Source organism: Lutjanus erythropterus, chromosome 11 (assembly GCF_056507025.1).
Source record: "Lutjanus erythropterus isolate fLutEry1 chromosome 11, fLutEry1.hap2, whole genome shotgun sequence".
Classification (NCBI taxonomy): Eukaryota; Metazoa; Chordata; class Actinopteri; order Lutjaniformes; family Lutjanidae; genus Lutjanus; species Lutjanus erythropterus.
This window is the reverse complement of record NC_139327.1, coordinates 19890514-19905720: the sequence shown is the minus strand read 5'-3', so window position 1 is coordinate 19905720 and position 15207 is coordinate 19890514. Positions and strand designations below refer to the sequence as shown.

General features: G+C 37.6%; 1 protein-coding gene across 1 annotated transcript; it reads left to right on the top strand.

The window, feature by feature from the left end:
• Positions 1-59: 59 nt before the first annotated feature.
• On the top strand, positions 60-14832 carry LOC146318955 (dixin-like). Its single transcript, XM_084730627.1, has 20 exons — positions 60-327; positions 1064-1193; positions 2517-2642; positions 2932-3163; positions 4118-4219; positions 8963-9057; positions 9170-9273; positions 10190-10273; positions 10518-10571; positions 10718-10768; positions 10889-10993; positions 11105-11158; positions 11282-11353; positions 12095-12154; positions 12265-12330; positions 12644-12793; positions 13162-13225; positions 13305-13401; positions 13642-13750; positions 14749-14832. Exons 1-20 carry the CDS (start codon positions 265-267, stop codon positions 14830-14832), a joined length of 1902 nt encoding a protein of 633 aa, XP_084586753.1. The 5' UTR covers positions 60-264.
• The last annotated feature ends 375 nt before the right edge of the window (positions 14833-15207 follow it).

Here is a 15207-nt window from a genome sequence, read left to right as displayed (position 1 = left end):
GTCAAATACAGTTTTATTTTGAAACAAGAAACCGGAAGTCGTGTGTCTCAGTGTGTTTCGGTGACTTGACGTCGGTCTCCTTGCCAGAGTAACGGTAGCCGTTTCCTCCTGTCCCTCAATTGTGTCGGTTTGTTGACATTTGCTGGAGTACAGCGGCAGTTAGTAACGGGGGTCTGTCCGTTGTTTCGGGCGAGTCGTGTGTGAGTCAGTGAAGCTAACTTAGCCAGTTAGCTCGTTAGCTTAAATGGGTTATCGAGTGAAAAGATGATCGCCTCACTTTCTAGAGGAAGTTTGCTGGATGAGGTTCTTCATGGGGGCTTTAATGAGGTAACGGTCACCTACCTAGCGTTATTAATGTTAACGTTTATTGAGTTTGGTTAGCCATAATTTAGCAAGCGAGCACCTGTTAAAAAATTGCTAACCGTCGAACAGTTAGATTAGCAAACAATAAAATGCCACAACTTAAGTAGAAATAATGAATTTCTGCAGTTTGTCCAACCAAATTGATGTTGACGTTAATGTGTAATTAGAACCAAGAAAACATGCATTTTTGCCCATAAGGTTAATTAGATAGCTGGTGTTAATGTTAGCTTGTAGTGTCAGGATATATGATGACTACTAAGTAGCACTGGTGTGACTTCTGAAAAGCCATACACAAAGCAAACATTTGACTTAGGTTAGCATTAAGTGAAATGTCTGTTGTACTCAAAACGGGGCGCGTTCTTTGTAATGTATCCCGGACAACGAGCTATCACGTGATTGAACAGGACCGGTAAAGGTGGACTGAGTTAACCGTGCGAAATGCAGGGTGGGTGCTGAACCATTTAACTCTGTACTGAACACGAAATAACATCCATGGCCTGAACAATAAAAGTAAAATTTAACGTAGGGGACAATAGACAGACTCTACCCCCCTCTCTCCCGTCCCAGCATAATAAACAAAGGAACTCATTTGTTATGCCGTGGTCTCAGCCTTATTTGGCCCCCGATCTAAGCCGTTTGTTTGTGCATGTGTTCGTCTGTGGTTTATTGGATCTGTGTGTATCTGCTTGGTGAATTGCAGCAGCAGTTGGCAGCCTATGTTTCCTGGGTGAACTCTCAGTTGAGGAGGAAACCAGGCCTGAAGCCTATTACAGACCTCAGACATGACCTGCAAGATGGAGTGGTGCTCACACAACTAATAGAGATAGTTGGTAAAAACACACATGCACACACACAAATAGATCATAGGGTGTACAGTGGAAACCTCTTATAGTGATCACATCTGTCTGGGTCAGATAACCCAATTTTTGTGTTTTTCTGTATTTCCAATGCTGATTGCCATCTAATTGATATTTGTATATTTATTACATGAATATAAAATAATTAAACAGACTACTTTGCTGTATAATGAATTTTACTGTTTTGAAATACAGTACAGCTGTAACACTTTGCAACTTACAGAACACATTGAATTACTTCACTATCTACAGTTCAAATGCATTATAAATAGGCCTGCACAATTAATTACTATTACAATAAAATTGTAATATGGCAAAGTGCAATATCCAAATTGCAGAACCAAACCGCAATTTTTTGAGAAAGGAAAAATGTATGAGAGACCAGCATAATAATTTGGTACTGTAGTGCTGCATAGATGACCTGGTTTAAAAATCTTGTGCCCCAGATGAGAGAAACATGTTTGGAAATTGTAATGCAGTTTCAGTTGAAATAATCACAATAAGACTTTTTTTTAACCAAATTGTAAATCCAGTACTGGATAAAATATAGTTTACTGTAGTGTCACTGCTGCATCTCAATGACTTGTTTTTGGCTAGTTGTCATAGGCTTTGACACAACTATGTTTTTATTGAGAAAAAATGTCACTATGACTTTCTTTTTCTTTTTTTTCTGTGTCTTAATAATTTCATTATGAGGGGTGTCGCTATTTCCCAAAATCAGGATTTTTTATTTGACATTCGATTTTAAGGTCACACTTTGATTTTTTTTATTTTTTTATTTAAACATTTTTTAATACTCTTGGCAACACCATTGTTAGACAATCAAGTCTTAATTTGTAAAGATCAACAGATCATTGGTTTTACGCCCCAAAAACTTTCATTTCTCATTTTAAAAGATACTCTATATGGTGTAAAGTGTGATATAACAGCCGGTAAGCTCAACTATCTTGTCTTTTTTTCATCCCCCTGATAGCACAAGTAGGCATGGGTAGAGAGAAAAATAGTGCTGGAAGAACTGCAGATCTGGCTTTGATTTTGATTATTGAAACTAAAAGCTCATTTTGCTTGATATTATATAATAATGATGCAGATACTACAACTGATGCCTTAATTGGTGACAGCATGTTAGATTCTTTGAAGTTAACAGTCAGTGTTAAACTTCTGTCAAAATGTATTTTACCTGTACTTAAGTATTGCTCATATGGCACTGAAGGAAATGCTTAACCGGAAGTTGCATCATTTCTGTTTTTTTAAATGCTTCTTTTTTTCTGTCTCAAATCTCATTCATATTGGCAGCAGGGGAAGTGCTGGAGGGAGTGTATGTTGCTCCACAAAACAAAGAGGAAAGCAGGAAGAATGTGGAGCAAGTCTTGCAGTTCATTTCCTCCAGACATATACGCATGCCACACATATCCGCAAGAGGTAAATCACAGGATTGTGTTTTCTCTGTTTTGCTAACAATTTCTGGTTGCTGACCCCATATTGTAGTGAGATGATTTAATTGACTTTAATTGATTTAAATTATTCAATTGACCACATAGTATTAAGCACATTAAAATTACATGTTCACATTGTCTCCATCTGCATGTGCATTGTCTCAAGGAAACAGCGTTAATATGAATGACAGTGTGTGGTGGTTTCACGTTTTCTGTTGCAAACACTGTACACATAGTTCACTATTGATGGACATATGTTCCCTTTCTGTTTGCAGACATTGTTGATGGTAATCTGAAATCTGTAATGAGGATAATTCTGGCGCTGGCTGCTCACTTCAAACCCTCAGCCAATCACAGAGCTGCCTCTGGAAATGGGAGGGGTTTGACAAGAGGCTCTGCAAGCCACAACCCTCTGTCTACTGTCGCACTAGCACAAGGTGCTGCTGCCGCCCTGGTATCAGCACGACTTGATGCCTCACAGCCAGCACGTGCCACACGTATCCACAGGTATGTTGGCTGCAGTAATCATAAACGTATACAGAAATCCAAGTCAATATCTTGCACATCTGTTAATCTCTATTTGTTCTATTTTCTCAAAAATTATTCATTACTGTCCATAGTATCATTACAAATTTTGTTCTCATCCTTGCTATGCTATCTTTACAGTTGTTTTTGTTTTTCTTTATATGTTCTTTGTTATTGGCCTGCTCCAACCCCTAGCTTAACTTAAATGAATAATAACTATAATTTTAATAAATAAATACTATACTTAAATATTTAAATTTAGTTCAATTCTTAGTATTTTGTTTCTAAACTAGTATTTTTTTTATTATTTGCGTTTACCCACTTAATCATTATATCCACATTTGTGGACATTTGTGATGACTATCTATTACAAATCTCCTACTGTTGAAAACATCAATAGTCATTCCTACAATATTTCTGCAATATCTTTATCATGGTATTTGGTCAAAACATGTAGCGATATTTGATGTCTATGATATTTGTCCATACAGTTTAGCTCAAATTTTTTCAGTTCTAGTGAACTTTATTTGCACTCTGCACGAAAATGGCCACTGTCAGTGTTTACTATTATTTTACAGTTTGTACTATTCTATTTGATATATGATTATATATGAAAAATAATTTAAAATGTTATAAGTCATTAAAAATATCAGACAAATATAGTTGAGAGACAAGAACAGTATTTGTTTCTGAGATGTATATCAGAAATACATGGCAGAATTGAAAATAAAGTGAATTTGAATTTGAGCATGACCTTTTCTGTAATATCCAAATATTCTCTGCCATAGCAGTCTTTTGTTAGAGACATTTGTAGTCTTTGCTGTCCTCTAGTGGACACAGATCACCAAGCTACCATTGTTGCTGAAATCTATCAAAAACTGTGTGCCAGTTCATATTTATGAATAAAGAAACTCTGCTTTGTCTGTCATCTTTCAGTGGCTGGGGGCTGGATGTGGAAAATAGTGTGTGTGTTCGTGCACTGGTTGAACAGTACGAAAGAGGGTCCCCAGATGAGCAGGACAATCCTCAGTCTAGCAGGTAATCTGCATGTAAATATGATCAAGTTTTTCATGATGATTATTACTCATGCAGTGAAACATTGACCTTGAAATTTAAAATGGTGTAGAGCAAAGCTCTTATAGTACACTGCCTCTGCTGTGAGATAAAATACCACACATACATCACCTGTTTTTCTGTCTGTCTCTGTCCCTCTCTGTGCAGTCTAAATTTAATAAGTAAATTTGATTCAAGTGAACATCATATCTGCAGAGGAAAGGAGACGACTAGCTTCTTAAGGCCCTCAAATGCAACATATAAAATAAGAAAACCTTAGAAAGGATAGTGCTAATTTTCTGATTTATGTGTATAATGTCAAAAAAAAGTTTTTGTTAAATCTCTCACAGATTGGAAGAATGTTCATGCTTCATACACTCAGTATGGGCAAGATTATGTTGTGAAGTAGTATCTTTTTAAATAATGCAGGTTTGTGATACCATGCTGAAGAAATGATAAAACTAAGACCTACTTAAAGGGACAGTTCACCTCATAATGGCTCAAAATGCCACTGACTGTTTTAAATCAGCCTGAACCTTGCTAGGTCAGTGCTGACAGAGAGTAGGCTGTTTGGGACTGCTCTAGGTAATAAAATTACGTAATAAAAAACAAAACAAACAAAAAAAACTAGAATATTAATGCCCTGGAAAAACAGTTGGGTGGCCCACCTCCCCCAGCCTTGCCAGCTCACGCTCCTGAGTGGGAGGCTGCAGAACAGCTCTCTTTCTCAAAATACATATGCTGATTGAGCTTCGTTATTCACAGGAGTTTATGCTAGTTTTTGCTAATCCTCTGCTTAGTATGTTTTGACACGTTTGGTGGCAGTGGAAGCACCACTGTTCTGCATTCTTTCCATTGATGATGATCCAGTGACAAACTCGAGCCATGGTGTATTGACACTCCCCCGCAGGCACACACACAGGGGAACCTCTTAGCCTCTCTGAGCCACATTAGCTCAGCTAGCCACAACACAGGTAGAACACAGCAACTTTTCCAAAAAAGGCCACAAATGTGCTTCTATTGACTATCAAAGCTCCTGGGGATGTTCTTCTCTTTCCAATGAGTCTGCCAGCAACTATGATCCGTTAGCTCTGACTGCTAGCTGTTACTGCTACAATAATCAGTCTTTCTGGTCATTGTCACAGCCAAGTCCCCTATAATAGTTGTCCTGTGTGTCTCCTTTTCCCCCTCCTCAACCTCTTGCCTTCTTTCTTTGTAAGCATTTTTCAAAATTATGCAGTGTGGGTGGAATTAGGCTCAGATCTGGGGGTGCAGTTACACATGTTGGCTTTGCTGAGTACATGAGGGAAGTTGTTGCAATTTTGTTGCCTAATGACAAGTAGTACAATTTTGTAATTAAACTTTCCATTTCTACATTTTGTTACAAAAAATGTATTTTTTGCATGATTGTGCAACTCAGAGTTTGGGAGACAACAAACTCCCCTTTGTTGCTATTTATACTGTACACTTTTGCTAGAAGTTCATGTTGTGCAAATTCTCTGTTATCTACTATCTTTACTGCCACCATGTCAAACAGTAGAGTGCATTCTGTAGTGTTCTGCGTGTGTGTCTTACTGCCTGACAGAGCATATGACTTTCCTGTTAGTACTCAGAACTTCTCCCTGCAGTGTGTGTGTGTGTGGGTGGTAGTTCATAGACATGTGAGCAAAACACAGGCAGATGATAAAAAAAAAGAAAAAGAAATAATCGGCCTTTATCCTCACATATCACATGCCCGGTTTGAAGTTATGCTCTGCGGTGTTCTTTTTCCCTGTCCTGATTTATGTGTGTTTTAATGTGAACACAGATGTGTGCGCTATGTGTTTTTTTAAGGACAGATAGAGAGGTGCATGGATGGATTATTTGTACAATGAGTGTTTGGAGAGATTCAACAGCCCATATTCTACTATCGCATACAGTATGTAGCTTAATTGTCTGCTGCGTTGGCTGCCATGTTAGCTAGCTGGAGGGTGAGGGGCGGGATGTGTCAGAATGAGGAGAATCACACACTGTCATGAGTTTGTCGAGATGCTGACGCCAGAGATCCACATGCAGGGTGAAACTTAAGTTCCTTGGAAATATTATGCACAGTTGAAACCACCTGTAGCCCACTATGGGGGGGACGCAGATTAAATGGTAAGACCAGACGATCTGAGGCAGCGCGTGTGTGTGTGTGTGTGTGTGTGGATTACTGTGCAAGTGTGCATGAGTTTACGCGTCTTTTTCCATAACATAACCATGCCATACAGTGCTACAATGCAATATGAAAAGAGAGAAAATTAAGTGTAGCATTTGTATACACCCTGCTTTGGTTTGCAAAGGCATGCAAGGACTAAGGGCTTCTCTTGTTAGGAGTTTTTAGTTATTTAACGTAGGGGACAATAGACAGACTCTAGTTAGGAGTCTGTCTGTTGTTAGGATTTGAGAAAATATTAGTCATTTAAGTTAGGATTTGGATTTGAGAAAATATTTATCATTCTCATGTATTGCATTTTTTGTCTTTCCACTTTCCTATCCTCTTTTACATACAAATTCTCTGTCCAAATATTCATCAAAAAGAGTTTTAGCTGCAAGTAGTTGTTACAGAGATGTTGAACAGCTTCCCTTGATGTTATTTATGAAAACAGTCAGTCACTTTCACCCCATTTATACTTATCTAATCTAAAGCCTTTGCATTTACATCTGGTATTTTTAGTGCATTCTTGTTATCCTCATTGAAACTGGATCTCTGTCCTTCAAAACAAATACTGTGTGTTGGTAATATGAGGTGCAAGCAAGTCATTTCCAGACCCCCTTAAAATCAGAGTTCTGTGAGTTGTTGAGTTAGGGGAAAGGCTTTGTGAAACATTGCCCATGACATATTCTTATTTATTTGTCTCCTCTACTAAATTTGGCAAATGTAATGCATTTAAAAAATGGATAAAAAATATTGTGTCAAGTAAGCTCAGCTGTTTCAGTATAGGCTACTCTGTGACTAGACACCCCCCTGAAAACAGGATGATACATCACAAGGTGAGATAATAAATTTCTGTGTACAGGTAAATAATGCTGCCCTTCCACACAGTAACTAATTTGAGGCATGTCTCTGTCAGCCTTCTCACTTGCTCACTCTCTAAATTTGAACAACAACCTATTTTACATTAGCTGAAAACTATATGTATCAATGTTATGTTGTGTACAGATGACAGCATGTTTTTTGGATTGCGTTTACACTTCCACAATACAAGCCAAGCTATCTCCATGAGTGGTCGGTCAGATCTGATCACGTTCTGGTTTCCACCTGGCATTATCATGTGTTTTTCCTTATCTGGATAATGTGTCTGGATACAGATTGTATTTTCAGACCAGGTTTAAGTTGTGTCTCAGAATTTGTTGAATTTCTTTGTTTGCTATCACTAATAAGCAGACATGTCTTCAGAGCAAATTCATATAAACTACTGTATTATTAAACTACTATAATACTATATACTAAAAATGGATTGGTATCTCTGGCACTATGTTAAACTGGTTTTATTCATATCTACAAAATAGGGCTTTGTGTTGTTTTCATTCAGATGATACACAGCTTTAGTTCTCTTTAAACCCCAGCAGTAACCTAATTACATCGCATCACAACTTGATTCATTGTCCACTAGTGTCGCCTCAAGCTGCAGATGTCTCAACATTATTTTGATAGCAATTTAAATTTCTTTCAGCATGTCAAAACAGTTGTCTAGTCTTGTTTCGTAGAGTTACACAGAATCTCTAAGACGCGACCCTTTCTGTCTACCAAAAACCTGGAAATTGTCATTTATGCTCTCATCATATCCCACTTAGAGTAGCCTGAGGCCCTCCGATGGGTCCCCTTTAGAGATTCCAAGATCCAGATTAAAAACCTTTTATTTAATTTCTTGCTCTATATGTCTTTATCTATTTTGTTTTATTTTATATCTCATCCTGTACTTTATCTCTGCTTCCGTGTTCTTATATAATTCTTTAATCATATGCTGTTTTGTTGTATTCTGTTTTTATTCTGCTGTTGTAAAGCACTTGTAACCATGTTTTGAAGGGTGCTATATGCATTATTGTTGTTGTTGTTGTTGTTGTTGTTGTTGTTATTATTATCATTATTACGATTATTATTATTACAACAAATTAAAAGGTCACCCAGGCAGGTCAGAGTAGTATGCAATAGCACATATTTATACTACATTACTATATTTATCCTACTACTACTGTAGTAGTACTATATTTACAAAAATAGGGGTGTATCGATAAATTGATCTGGATTGATATATCGATTCAGTGGTTAACAATCCAATGTGACTGATGCAAATTGAAAACATCAGTCTCTATCCCCTTCAATTCTATTTAAATATTGCCTTTAAGATACAGCTTTATTTTGAAATACCCATGGCATGTCTGTGTCACTAATTTACGAAAGAGTTTGGTCATTAAATTGTCGAATTATAGTTTAGTTGCTTTTTGTGAGCTGTCATAAATGTAACTAATTGTGTTAAATGGTCATATGATGACATCTGATATCAATTGCAGAGTTGAATCAAATCAAAATCGTATCATGGCAGACACAGCAAATATTGTATCATTGTCCAAACAATCAATATAATATCATATCATGATGAAACTTGTGATTTAGAGCCCGAATAAATATGAAGTTGCACGCACACACACAGAGACACCCATGCGTCTCTGGAATAAATTGATTAATCAGTGTTTGTCCTCCTTGAGCCTTAGCTCCGTCAGTCCACTGTCATCTCCGAGAGCTCCACCCAGCAGCCACTCAGACAGACAGCAGGAGGACCACCAACACCAGGAGCTCAGTGGTGAGTTCTATAACACCAACAAACCTGCATCATGTCATATAATTGGTAAACCTCAGGATTTATTTGTGTAACATGCTTGTATTTTTTTTGTATATTTTTTGTGTGCATGTAGCTGAGTCATCTCATGTCGCAGTGGAGACAGCATGGGAGGATTCTGTCAGTGAGACTTTGGAAAAGGATGTGCAGGACACACGAAAAATGGTGTCCGCTTTACAGGTATATGCATTTTGAGGTTTGAGTTTGATTCTGGTAACACTCACCAAATAGTAATAGTATTGAAGAGTGATGTGCTTTTTTTGTTGACTTCCATATTGAAGTTTGACTGCTGAGTGTGTATTTTATATTCTGTCACAGTGGTCCTCAAGTAGGGGCCTGTGGCGCTCTGCAATAGGGTCCATGAAAAGTTTTCTGATTCATTCATTTAAATAATCATGATATAAATTTTTTGTCTCAAAAGGTTTTATAGTTAAACTAATATGTTTTAATTTCATTTAAAATGCTGTTCTAATCTAACTATCTATTGTTCTGTTTTTACTAGGGTAATTTTATATTATATATATTCTATATTTGTATTGTATATTGTTTAAAATTGTGTTGATGTGCACATATTTTTAATACATGTCTAAAATATCTTAACATATTTAAGAAGTGTAAAAAGAAGGCTATGTCAAATGATCTCAGGGGACGTAGATGGAGGTGGGGGTCCTTGGCTGAGAAAAAACTAAGAACCTCTATTTTATCATATCATGACATAGTCACGGTTTGTTTTTTGAAAGATACCTGATGTAGAGCTGGTAAATAAGTAGAACTATAACAATACTGACATTAGGAGGCCTTATTTTGCTCATGTCATCATTTGAGATCTTTCTTTAAAGGCACAGTTCACCCCAGAATCAAAAATACAAAATTTTCCCCTCAACCTTTTGTGCTAATTATCCATGTAGAGTTTTTTGATTGAGAGTTGCAGAGTTTTACAGATATTGGCCGTAGAGATGTCTGCTTTCTCTTCAGTATAATGGGACTAAATGGCACACACAACACAACCCACACTACATGCATCAGGCAACCTGCTAACTTTAACTGGTCCGAAGTACAATCTGGTGTCACATGTTATACCCCTTGTGTTTCTAAGGCCCTGCTGCTGCACGGTTCGCTACCTGAGGATGAGCAGGATGTGTCTTTGAGTTTGGACCAAGGCAACGCTGAACAGCAACTGGTAGCGATAGTCTCTCCTTTTTATTTTTAGCTCTTCATCCCTTTGTCACACTCTTCTTCAATGTGTTTCTCAAGCTCCTTGTATTCAGCGCAGATCACATTTCTTTTTCTTGACTCTGGGGTTGTGTGTGTCTGTGTGTGCATGCTTATGTGTGTGTCAGAGGGTGACACGGGTATCAGTTTCCCTTCTTACTCAGTCCATTGTGTTTCTCGCACACAGCCCTTTTTTTCCTTTCTCTTTCCAGGTAGTCATTCGCAGTCGTTTGGATCAGAGTATGGAGGAGGCTCAGGAGCTGAAGGTATATAATTTCTTTTCTTTTTCAACTGCCAACATGTTGTTTTGGCAGGAGAAATGACATGCTTATTATATTCTGGAGAGAATAAACTGGATTGTGGAATGCACATTGTGATTAATATTTAATTCAGAGTGTGCTTTTTGCTTTAGAGGGAATTGTTGCGCTGTAAGCAGGAGATGAGAAACCTGCAGGGAGTCAAGGTAAAACAAAGACAGATCTGCTAGTTATCCTATTACTCAGCTGAATATAAATCTAGTTGTGTTGTAGAAAAGTGGCTGGATATAGTATTGGCATTCTGTTGTTGTTCTGTAAATGTGCAGGACGCACAGCAGCAAAGGCTGTGCACTCAGGAGGCGTCAATTCTGCAGATGAAGCAAGAACTTCTCAGAGCCAGCATGACAAAGGATGAACTCAACAATCAGAACGTATGAAACAGTCTCATGTGCAAGTCCATTTTTTTTTTTTTTTTTTTTTTTTTATTAAAATGAATGTAAAATCTTGAAAACACTGCATTACTCTATGACAATGTGTTACAGGCAGAGCTGCAGTGGAAGCTGGAGGAATGTAACAGGCTGTGGGGTGAATGCAAGGTGAGGCACTCCGGTTCCTCTCTTTTAATGGTCTGCTGCAGTTAAATTGTCCTAACTTTCTGTGACACATTATCTGTTCAATCTAAATAATGCGTCCTGTCTTTTCCCTGTGGATGGGTGCAGAAGGAGATTGGACAGAAGGACCGACTGCTGCAGCAACTCAAACACAAGCTTGAAGAAAGCCAAAAAAAGCAGGTGTGGTAGCCAGCTTTCAAATGAGGTTTAAGAAGCTCAGTGGGCTCAAAGTATTCTGTCCATCTCAGTGCTATGTGTGGTATACATCTCAGACCAAAAGTTAATCTTTAACTCACTTTTTAAAATGCCTTTCACATTCTTGTTACACAGTTCTTTTTGCTCGAGATTTTTATCATCAAATTAAATCTAAAACTTACTTTAATGCAATAGAAAATGCTTAAAACACAGCTTAGTTAGTTAGTTCCTCCTTCAGTTATTCAAAAAATACATAGTCACATTCATTATTTGAGGTATGGACTAGATGTTAGAGATGTAACAATATGTTGAATATTGTGGTATTGACTGTTATATCACAAGGTTAATTATTTTATTTTACAATACAAGGGTTCTGCAGGTCCTTAAAAGTCTTAAATTAAACTTGTTGAAACCTGCAGAAACCGTGTTAAAAGGATTACATCTGACTGCTGCATTGTTTTGTTGTAGAATTGTAGGTACATAATTAAATTTTTCACAAACAGAAATTGCTGTTCACATCAGATTTATTTTTTATCAAGGACTTTTTACAGATCATCATTTGTTTTTTAAATATCATGATAAATATTGCATTGTGGACTATTTATTGCAGTTTTATCGTAATGTAAGTTTTTGGTATTGTAACATCCCTACTAAATATTTTTAATTTTATAGATGTAGCAAGTTTATACTCATGTGTATTTTGATGTCTCTGTTTCCCTTTGGCAGAGTGAATTGCAAAGACAACTGGAATATAAAAACAGTATGCAGGTAGAACGGTTTCTTCATTGACTCTTTCTGCACTAAAAACAGTTGAGGTTTCATATTCAGTCTGCACCTGACAGTCATGAATTCACATATACATTACACAGCTGACACTTTCTTGATGCTTTTTCCAGATTCCCACCAGCACAGAAAACAATGGATATTCTTATTCTGGAAACCCAGCTCCCTCTATGTCGGGCGTAAGTAATGTTTCTATTGATAAGGCTGTTCAGTCAGTGTCAAGGTGCTAACAAAGCATCACATAGCTATAGACTTACATGTTCTTCTGTTATGTTCTCTTGTATTATCTCTGGTAGTATTTAGGATACATACTGTAATTTGACCATGTTTAACAATAGAACCCTTATTATAACCTTTAGGACTAGTACATGCAACTAAACAACATGAGATCGAACATACTGAACACACACAAGAAATAAAACTGTACAACTTAAAAAAAAAAAGCATAAAGCTTCTTGTGTTTGACATGTTTTTGTGTTTGTGCTCTGTTAGCAGGCAGAGGAGGTTCAGCTGCTCAGAGATGCACTTAGGAGTTTGAGGAACAACTTCAGAGACCACGACCCACAGCACCATACACTGGACACCCTGGAGCAGGGCATCGTATCACTCATTGATAGACTGCATGTTCTGCACACACACAGGGTACAAATGCAGACAAAAGCCTTTTTTTAAAAAAAAAAAATTCAAACTGAACATAAAGGAGGCCGATGTTTGGGCCCTTTTGTGGGTTAGCTGCCAAAGCTATTTTATAATCTGATTGTTAAGGCTAGTATGCAATTGAAGTCAGTTTAAGGGCTGTGACAGAGATTGAATTGTAAACTTAAAATAATCAGCTGATGGTCACTTTGAAATCATATTTGACCATGTAATTGGTTGATAGGTTATCACCAATGAAAGCGTATGCCATAAAACTTATTTATACCATAAAATCATCTTAGATATTATTACTTTTGGCAAAATGAGAGATTTTAAATCATGAGGTGCTGTCACCATTTATCCAAATGCTGCAGGGAAGGGGGAAATCTCCAAGACGCAAAGGTCAACACACAGACTCTGATACCTGGCCTTGCACAAGTAAGTTGATCCCCCCCAACACACACACACACAGTGAATACACATGCTTTCATTAACTATGTTTCTACTATCATTGCAGAGGTTTGTCAGTCCCACAGTGATTCTTCTGCCTCCACTAAAATCCTTTATTTCACTGGAAAATCTCCAACACCTTCCATGATCAATATACCGAAGAGGTTAGTATGTGTATGTTTAGGTGTTTTCTGTCTGAAACATTTAAATATGTTGCACATTTCTTGCTTACTTTGCCTGAAAAAATACATTTGCACACAGACTCCATTGGTTGTCAGCCAGCAGTGATGCTGCTAACACTTACATTTAGGCTGGTAGGCCATAGCTAGAAAGTAAAATGAACAAAAAACATAAAATGCCACAACACATAAATATAAGTGGGTCTCTTTGAACACATTGTACAGGCTTGGTGAGGTGACTCTCAAGGATGTTAAGGCAGCTGTGGATCGGGAGGGAAACTACAGGTACCATTTCAAGGCCCTGGACCCTGAGTTTGGCACTGTGAAAGAAGAGGTAAGACAAGGCTGGGAAAAAGCAATAAATAGATAATAGGACAATGTGGGAGACACCAGCGTGTCAATGCACAAGTTCAAACAAAATTTTAGAACACAAAATCTAATCTTCCTTTATGATCAGAAATTGGGGCCTCCCATGTTCCTGAAAATGGTTCAAATAAAAGCAGCATCAATGATAAAGGACAACTAATGCTAACCATATATTCAGTACAACTTGAGGCATTTTAAGTTTTCTAAAATTTGAGTTGTGAATCCAGTGACTGTGGCAAACTGGATTTGTCACTGCACACACATATGTTAAAACTTCCCTTCTCCAGTCCCTGTGTCAGACTGTGCTTTGTGTTACTCTGCCAGCAACGTTCCAGAACAGGGTGAAATTCTTTCGTGAGCTGCACAGTAATTCAGTGACTTAAACAATGTCCTTTGTTGATTCACATTTACTTTTCACTTGCTCATTTTAGTACTTTTTTACTTTTTCTCTGATTCCCTTAAGAGGCACACAGGGTAAGATGAATGAAAAGAAAATAATTCTCTCTTCACTTACTCAGTATCCATCTCTGTTTGAATTTCACCAACAACTCCAAAATGATGTGGAAAATCCATACTTCTGGTTGATCTTCACAAAACATTGCGCACGTCACTCAACTTTATACACTAAATCCTAGGCAGACAATGTGCGCGTCACTCTGAAACATTAACAAGGTTAATATCTTATCAATATCATCTTGCCGTTATGAAATAAATTACTTCTTGGTGAAAGTCCTTACTGGATGTCATCACTTGTACCCTCATTTCTTGGTAAGTAATGTGTTGAGGGTCAGAGAAAGGTTAGTGTCACGGACCTTATTGATGAGGCCAGCTGCAGACAAATAGCAGGCACACACCTGTCAGTTTAGATTGATTCTGACTGATTAACATGCGCACGGAGATAAGAACAAATCTGTATTTTTTTACATTTGTGAATGAGGCCCAATGTGTTCTTATGTTTGTGTGCAGGTTTTCCTGGATGGAGCAATCATTCCAGGCTGGGAAGGAAAAATAGTGGCCTGGGTAGAAGAGGACCGTGGTGAGGAAAGGTAACAACATGTTAATTCTGTGTCTCTCTCTATTTTCCTTACTCTCAGTGGTAAGAAACACATGATCTTTTCTGTCTTAGGCCATTGTAGGCTCCAGCTGAGGAGCCATGACACTTCTTCTTTTTGCTCCAGAGACTCATCGAGACAACTGTTCACAACAGAGGCACAAGTGGACACTTTTTGAGATTTGAAATATTAGCAAAATACTGTAAAACTTGTCAACAAGAGATTTGGGTTGGTCAGCTGGTATTAAATCACACCGATGGTGTAAGTCTGTAACTGCTGTCTAGGATATTGTAAAGCTCAGTGCCTTACAAAGGAGAGCTATTTCCATCATGTGCTTATTATTGCCAGGCTGTGACTGTAGTATCAAAACTGG